This window comes from Rhinichthys klamathensis, unplaced genomic scaffold (genome assembly GCF_029890125.1).
Source record: "Rhinichthys klamathensis goyatoka isolate OS25496 unplaced genomic scaffold, OSU_Roscu_1.1 h1tg000651l_1, whole genome shotgun sequence".
Lineage (NCBI taxonomy): Eukaryota > Metazoa > Chordata > Actinopteri > Cypriniformes > Leuciscidae > Rhinichthys > Rhinichthys klamathensis.
The window spans coordinates 48,774-57,132 of NW_026607095.1; the positions used below are offsets into that span (position 1 = coordinate 48,774).

Consider the following 8,359-nt stretch of genomic DNA (forward strand, 5'->3'; position numbering starts at 1 on the left):
TTTATGCTACAAGAGCCTTGGTTGAACTCGAGCCCCAGAATAAATTCCTTGTCTTTCACACATTGCTCACCTATTGTAAATTAAAAATATATAGCACCCCATTGTAAAGCTTTATTCATAGTGTGGCGGTTTGTTCCCATCAACCGAGAAAATTGTGGAGTGGCCTAATGATTTCACTGCAGTGAGGGCCTTGAATTTTGTTGAATATAGATTGACTTTGTGTCTTAATGCTTCAACGTTTTTAAAGTTGATTTACAGCCTTTACTTTTAAATTGAATCACATATTTTCTTCTCAAATAAGCATATGAGATACGTGTCAGTATATGGTCAGAAAATCACTGTCAGGGCAGCATTTCAAACAGACAATGTCACCCTTAAAAGCCAAGCCAAAAGAGGACATATCAGCACACAAGATTCAAGAGTCCTTTCACACCAACAGGCAGACAGGCATTAGGAGGTTAGTGTCCAGCATTCTTAAGCCTGGTTGTCTTGCGGAAAAACTGTCCCAAAGCATGATGATCCGAGACTTGAGGGTGCAGCAGACAGCAGCAGCTACAGTGCACGGGGTGGGGTCTGAAAATGTTGCCACTCAATTTTTTCTCTGCCACTTATGAAATTGTTACAGAACACTTCAGAATTGTAAACACTGAGTCAGTGGTACCTGACAGTAGAAACACTGGATATAGGATGCATAAACAATCACTGACTATTCTTGATTTAATTTTATAATAATTAAACTTAAGCTCAATTATTTCATGTACAATAACTGTATATTTAGTTACACTGTGCAAAAATATCTCCTACTGTATTCATCCATCTTTCGAGGCAATATTTTTAGATCTGTTTCTGTAACACAGTAATTATTATGTTCAATTTTTATTTACAGCATATGCATGAAAGGTATAGCCTACATAGCTGTTTTTTTATTTTTATTTTATGTATATATTTTTTATCTATCACTCTTGTATCTGCACTTGTTGAATCTTAAGCTGATGTGGCCAGCAAAGTTTATCTTTGCTTCTGAAAAATATCTGCATTGGTGGCAGGGGACTTGGAAGTTTTACATTTACCCTGTATTTGATAGGTGTGAGGTGCTAACCTAACCCTAACCCTATACATTAATGGTAAAGTAATGTAGATATATTGGATAGTTGCTTTTATTTACTTTAAAACAATGTTTATATAAAGTGAACTCCTTGAATTAAAAGTATGTAGATATATTGGATAGTTGCGTTTAATTACTATAAAAGTAAGTTTATTCAAAGTAAACCTATACATTAATGTGAAAAGTACGTGTTTTACATCTAAAAATCTGTACTTTGACGGGGAGTTCTTGTGGATGTAATTGATAATGTTATGAATTTACCAAAGAATACTGTGTAAAAACAGAAGACTTCTTTAATTGTATAATTGTAAGGTATTCCTGCAATAATTTCCAGTTTATATGCAGATTTATTCATTTGTTTAATGTTCTACAGACATTTTTTTAATGAGATTTTCTTTTCATTCTACAGCAGTGGAACTGTAAAAATACAGAAAATGTTTACAGTAAATATCTGTATTTTAAAAAACAGAATTATTCCGTAGAATAACTTAAGGTTTTTTAATGTAATTTGACGGTAAGTGTTTGGCAACTTTGCTGCCAGACTTTTTACCGTTTTTTTACGATTGTTTTTTTACATGTATTTACCTTAAATTTAAGGTTTCACAGTAAAAAAACACATAGTTGTCTTAATTTTAAATAAGCGATTTTTTTTGTCTTTTTACATAGAATTTAATGTAATTTAACATTCAAGCCAATTAAACAAAAGAATAATCCTGTAAAAAAACTATAATTTCTCCTTATATGAATTTACAGATTATTACTTTTATTTTATGGTTAATGTTTTTAATAAAAGTTTTTTTCTGTATTTTAATGACATTTACACGTAATGTTAAAAAAACAGAAAATATCTGTAAAATAATACAGTATATTTCTGTGAAAAAACTTTTTTTTTTTACAGTGTACGTTTTTGTTTGTTTGCATCTTTTATCCACACTAGTTCACTTTCTGTTAATTTATGTAAGTGTAGACAAAGCTTTCATGCAGGATCTGGGTGCTTGTTGTGAGAAAAATTAATCGATAAACCCATACGGCAAAGGAAGTGCATTCAAACTCGCTTCAGCGCGTATTTATGTGAGAGGCGCGTGCACGCGAAGGGGCGTGTGATTTGTCTGCGAGTCGGAATTCGGTACAACACCTGTTTTAATACCAAAAAGACTCGTGTGTTTTTTTTACACTATGCTGAACGGTCGGTTAAGTAAGCGAGTGCCATTGACGGAAGCAGTGACCGGAAGTGATCCAGCTCACCACACACAAACCGGAAATACTATTTCCGTTGTTATGCAACTAGCGAATAGAATGGCAGTTTGATTGAGTCTAGGGCTTCAAGGAGTTTAGATTTGAAATTTTGGGGAGTTTGAAAATCTGAAGATTCCGCAATGTTAAATCAATGGGATTATTTCCGAGTTTGATCGTCATTTTTAGGAAAACCGTAAGTCCGATCAGTTAGAAAAGATAGCCTATGGCACACTAAGTCAAAACAGTTTGAGTGTCCGAGCCGAGTTTGGAGTATGTGGAGTTAAAGCTCTAGTCTAGGAGGAGTTAGAGTCAGAAATTTGAGTCTCATAAAAAGAATAAAAAGAATAATAAGTTTAAATATGATTTCAGTAAGTTGGCTCTCACAAGCCAACTTAACTAATGATAATTAAAAGCAGAGGTGTAAAGTCCAGGTTCAGAAAGTAAAAGTCCTCCTCAGTGTTTTGTTCAATCTCCTGGATTTGCCAATTAGCAGTTTTCCAGCCGGGAGAGAGAACTAATTAGTGGAATAAACGTATGGCAGGACTTTTACTTTCTGACCCCTGGACTTTACACCTCTGATTAAAAGCCTGAACTAATCATGAACCAATGAAGAGTTATCCTGAACTACGACTGGAGTCATTATGGATTCACACATGAATAACGGCAGCCTTCACTACATGTTATACATGTTTGATAATTAATGCATTCATTAACATTTATGGATAAACCAAATCAAACTGCCTCTTTTAGTAAGGAATAAGAAGTACCCTGACTTTGAAACAAATTGTAAATAGTTTAATATCATATGCAGCTTTGTCATAAACATTACTGGATGGCACAGGATTAGTTGATCCTCCTCTTCAACCGTAGAAAATACACTAATACCTTAAAATGTCTGTAGCGCCCCCTACCATTGACCATTAATAGGGCGGAGCACCCAGGTTCTGAAATGTCTCTCGACTTTATAATAATGTCTCTCCTATGACCCTAGTTGACTACTGTACTCAGATTAAATATATTTGTATTCTTTTAGTAATATGCTTATATTTAATGGCGATGACCCAACAGAGAAAAACCCTAAATCAACACACAAGGTAAGTTTAAAGAAGTTAACAATAGGATTTATTAAACAGAAAGGGAAAAATTATCAAATAAATGACTAGTGTATTAATAAACCCTGGATTGAATTATCAAAAGACAGAAGTGTATATCACTTTTGATAAATACTTCTCAAACTACCTGTTGAGTACCTCACAAAGTCTCAGTAAATATATCTCTAATGTAAATTAAATGAATTTCACCCTAAAATATATTCAATTACCCATGGAAATAACAGCAGATACAGATAAATGTGATGGGGGAAAATCAGTATCCCATAGAACACTTGGTTCGTATCAAAACCACAAACAAAAGTATAAAACACAAAAAATAACAGAACAACAGTAAATTTACAAGCGTGGGCCTCTCTGTAATCAGCTCTCTGCAGACTTGCTCAATGTCCCGCCCACGGCGCTCTCTGATTGGTTACTCCTCACGTGTAATAGCCTATCAACACTTGCGAGACTGTGCCGTGGAGCTGTGTGTCGGAGGCGTTTAGCGTTTAGGCGCGAATTGACACAGATAATACATCTGTCTTTTCTATCATTTCACTGTAGCTCAGCATCGCGATGTAACGTTAACGTTATTACTTTAACAGCAGTACAACTGTTTCTACTGTGATGGTTTAACTTTGCAATCAATCCATGGTTCAGCAGACTGATAGAAGTAGCCTAGCCTAAACTTATGCCGCGTTCCAGGCAACCTGTAACCCGTGTTTTTCCAACCTTATACACGTGAAAGTGCACTGGAACGGCAGTCAAACCCGTGACTTCCCACCCGTGAACTCGTACTAGATCGATGTACTCCCAGTTACGAGCTCTGACGTCACATAGCCCGTGAAACCAATCAAACCATACAAAACAACAATGGCAGCCCCGGATGCAGTGTTTCTGCAGGCGGTACACGGTGAGAATACACTTAAGGACAATATAACGCTGCAGTCAAATTAATAATAATGATAATAATAATACACACGATTATGTATTACAATGTTATGTGTCTGAAACAATAATTATGTATATTGCGCTCAGGTAGTTTGGCGTGACTGGCCTGGAACGCTACAAAGCCGTGAGTCGTGGTTTGAAGTTGTGATTTACGTGCTCAAAAATCTGCCTGGAACGCAGCATAAGTAAAGCGCTGTAATGTGAACTGTCAGTGCGATAGAACAATAAAATCCGAAATGGACCACCCAATGGAAAGCTACGGATTTTCCCACAGGAAAGCAGAAAAAGACTGTTTTCCTAGTATGATGCAAAGGCCTACACTATAGCCTATTTATGTTTAAGTTGACAATACATTGTGCCATTTAATTTTGCCATTCATAAATAAGTGTTTTGACATGTCAAGCAGAGTGGCACTATCCATGCACTGGGAGGGGGATTTAACCTCCTACCCCCCCCCCCCCCAAAAAATACTTGGGGAAATCCACGGGAGAAACCTCCAGGTGGTAAACAGGTTCAGGAAAGGCCTCCCGGAGCTTGAAGGGCGCAGGCAGGGCGAGGCGCAGAGGCGGGGCCGGCAGGGCGAGGCGCAGAGGCGGGGCCGGCAGGGCGAGGCCGGCAGGGCGAGGCGCAGAGGCGGGGCCGGCAGGGCGAGGAAACTGGGAACGCCCTCCGGAGCCTGGCGAGCCAAACGAGTCCTCCTCTTCCTTCTGCGACAGCGCTTCACTGGGCTTGAATCTCTCACTTGGCTAGATTCACTCACTTGGTTAGATTCGGCACTTGACTCACTTGTCTCGGCACTAGACTCACTTGACTCGGCTCTTGACTCACTTGACTCGGCTCTTGACTCACTTGACTTGGCACTTGACTCACTCGATTCACTTGACACGGCACTAGATTCACTTGACTTGGCACTTGACTCGGCACTTGACTCACTTGACTCGGCACGCGGCTCACTTGACTCGGCACTCGGCTCACTTGACTCGGCACTCGACTTGGGACTTGACTCTCTTGACTTGGGACTTGACTCTCTTGACTTGGGACTTGACTCTCTTGACTCGTGAACCGCGGGCTCGGAAGACAGAAACTCAGGCATGTCGGTCTCGGCGGGAAGAAGCTCAGGCATGTCGTGAAAAGCAGGCTCGACTTGGCTCACGTAAAGCGGGTTCGGCTGGACAGACGTGAATTGCAGGCTTGTGGAGCGCGGTCTCGGCAGGGCTGAAGTGAAGCGCGGGTTCGCCAGGAGACAATTGATGCGTGGATTCAGTGGGTACCTTGTAAAGTGGCGAATCGTCGGGTCCTTTGTGAAGCAAAAGTTTCAAAAAATCCACAGTAAAAGCCGAACCGCTCATGGAAAGGGCCAGGTCAATATATTGGGTTAGAGTCCAGCTTGAACACGGAAACGGTATAGCAGAGCCGAGCGGTTCAGACAATCCTCCCCGAAAGAACATCATCAAACAGAAATCAATCAAGTAGGACTGACGAGCGAGCTTCAAAAAATCTGTCACAAAAACCTTGAGAGGACTTTCTCCTTGACGGAGGCTTACGATCTGCGCTGTGGGATCCATAACGAGGTCCGTGTTCCTCTCAGCCGCTGGATCAGTAGTGGCTCAGTATTCTGTCATGAACTGCTCGGTGGAAACAGACAGTGGTGATCCAAATGCAGGCTTTATTGAGAGGACAATCCAGAAACAGGTACTTCGCCAAACATGGATCCAGCAAACTTTCAGCATCCACCGTGGTCAAGACCCGAGCTTCCATGCTAGCCTCTCATCATTCTCAGTTGGCGAGACTAACTTCTCTCCTCGAGGAACTAGCAAGCTCCGTGCAAACCTGGTCTACGCAGAGCTCAAGCACAACGGCTAATCAAGCCCGAACTGCCGCTGCACCTGTTCCACCGCAACCCAGTGTGAGTACCGCATCTGACTATCTCAGTCTGGCATTTCCTGACAAGTTTGATGGCTCACCTGTGGCGTGTGAAGGATTCCTTCAGCAGTGCAGCGTATATATGAATCTTCAGCCCCAGTTGTACACCTCGAATGACGACCGCGTTTCCTTCATCTGCTCACTGCTCACTGGAAAGGCTCTGGAGTGGGTCGGTACATTCTGGGAACCAGGTCGGATGTCGTTCCCTTCTTATGAGGTATTTATCGCCCTATTCAGAGAGGCTTTTGAACTCCCCGCAGGAGAAGATCCTGAGGAACTGCTCTTGTCCCTGCGTCGGGGAGGTTCGTTTGCGGCTGATTTCTCTCACTCGTTCCGCACGCCGCTAAAGCCTCATCTCCACAAACTGTTCGATCCTTCCTAGATGACCGTCAGAGGGGCTTTCAAGTTTACCGTTCCTGCCAAACCCACCCATCGTATCGGACCCCTCGAGCCCGTATTCCGCACTGGTTTTGTTGAACTTGCTAATCCAGATACAGCTGAGGTTTCGCCGGCCGAACTGGAGTTTGAGCACGTGCCAGCCGACTCGAAAGAATCAAATCCCGAGTCAAGTGAATCTAGCCCTGAGTCAAGTTCCAAGTCAAGTGAATCTAGCCCCGAATCAAGTTCCGAGTCAAGTGAGTCAAGTGAGTCAAGTGAAGTGAGTCAAGTCCCGAGTCAAGTGAGTCAAGTCCCGAGTCAAGTGAGTCAAGTCCCGAGTCAAGTGAGTCAAGTCCCGAGTCAAGTGAGTCAAGTCCCAAGTCAAGTGAGTCAAGTCCCAAGTCAAGTGAGTCAACTGAATCAAGTGTATCGAGTGAGTCAAATGCCGAGACAAGTGAGTCAAATGCCGAATCTAGCCAAGGGAGAGTATCAAGCCCAGTGACTCGCCGTCGCAGGAGGAGAAGGAGGACTCGTTTGGTTCGCCAGGCTCCGGTGGGTGTTCCCAGACTCCTTGCCCTGCCGGCCCCGCCTCTGCGTCTCGCCCTGCCGGCCCCGCCTCTGCGCCTCGCCCTGCCTGCCTCGACCTATGCCTGTTTGTACCACGATTTATTGGATTGCCCTTGTTTCTTTGTGTGCTTGATTGTCTAATAAAGTTCTGCGCATGGATCCGACCGTCTCTGCCCGTACGTTACAGGCTACTTCATGAGTTAATAAGAAAAAAGATTACAATTCCTGTAAATGCAGTGATGAAGTTCATGTTCTCATGATTTATTTTTAGGAATAAAACTTTTTCAAAACATCCTGTTTTTTTCACAAATCGCACCCTGCATATACCCTTATTGTAAAGTGTTACCCTTTTTTCTTCACTTAAAGCAAACAACACACTCTCCAGAATAAACTATTAGTGTTTATCAGAGAGCTGTTCAAATCACTGACACACTCTTAATATGAAGATCATTCTTCATCATCAGATGTTTGAGTGACACTATGTCCAGTATCAGGAATAATACAGTATGATATGTGTGTATCAATACACAACTCTGAGATCACAACGTGAATGTGTGCAAGAATAAACTGAGCATGTTCAAATCAACTCTTTCCAGACTAATTCCACTAAATGTGTTTAGAGAAAATACAGATTTCTTTACCTGTGAGAAGTGAAGAGAGAATGATCAGTCCCAGCAGACACAGATCACACTTATCAGACATTTCTGTTTCTGTCAGTCTTCCTCTTCATTATATACAGTTACAGCTCTTCCTTTAAACACTATCAGCTCCTCCTCTGGTTGGTAACTTCCTCTGATCTCATCAACTGCACTGTAAAAAATTCAACCGTATATTTACAGTAAAACACTGGCAGCTGTGGTTCCAGCCATTTACCGTAATTCTACCGTTTTTAATTTTACGGCTGTGCTGTAATTTCACAAAGCACTGGCAGCAATGGTTCCAGCTATAATTCTACAGTATAAAAAAGTTATAATATAAATACTGTTTTCTATTTACTCTATTGTCTGATATCTATTAACATCCCTATATGTAGCATAATGTATACAGACATTCCAAACAGACTTTTTACTCAATGAAAAAAAAAGAAAAAATAGATTATGGTGCAGTT

The 8,359-nt window shown here is 41.4% G+C and overlaps 1 protein-coding gene across 1 annotated transcript in view; it reads right to left on the reverse strand.

Moving 5' to 3' along the window:
* LOC130076435 (uncharacterized) overlaps positions 1–8,023 on the reverse strand; it is a gene marked incomplete at its 3' end in the record, with an annotated part of 53,567 nt that extends 45,544 nt beyond the window's left edge. The window contains exon 1 of the mRNA XM_056241511.1: positions 7,893–8,023. Coding sequence (XP_056097486.1) covers positions 7,893–7,953 — 61 coding nt within the window. The remainder of the gene's footprint in view (positions 1–7,892) is intronic.
* Between the last annotated feature and the right edge of the window lie 336 nt (positions 8,024–8,359).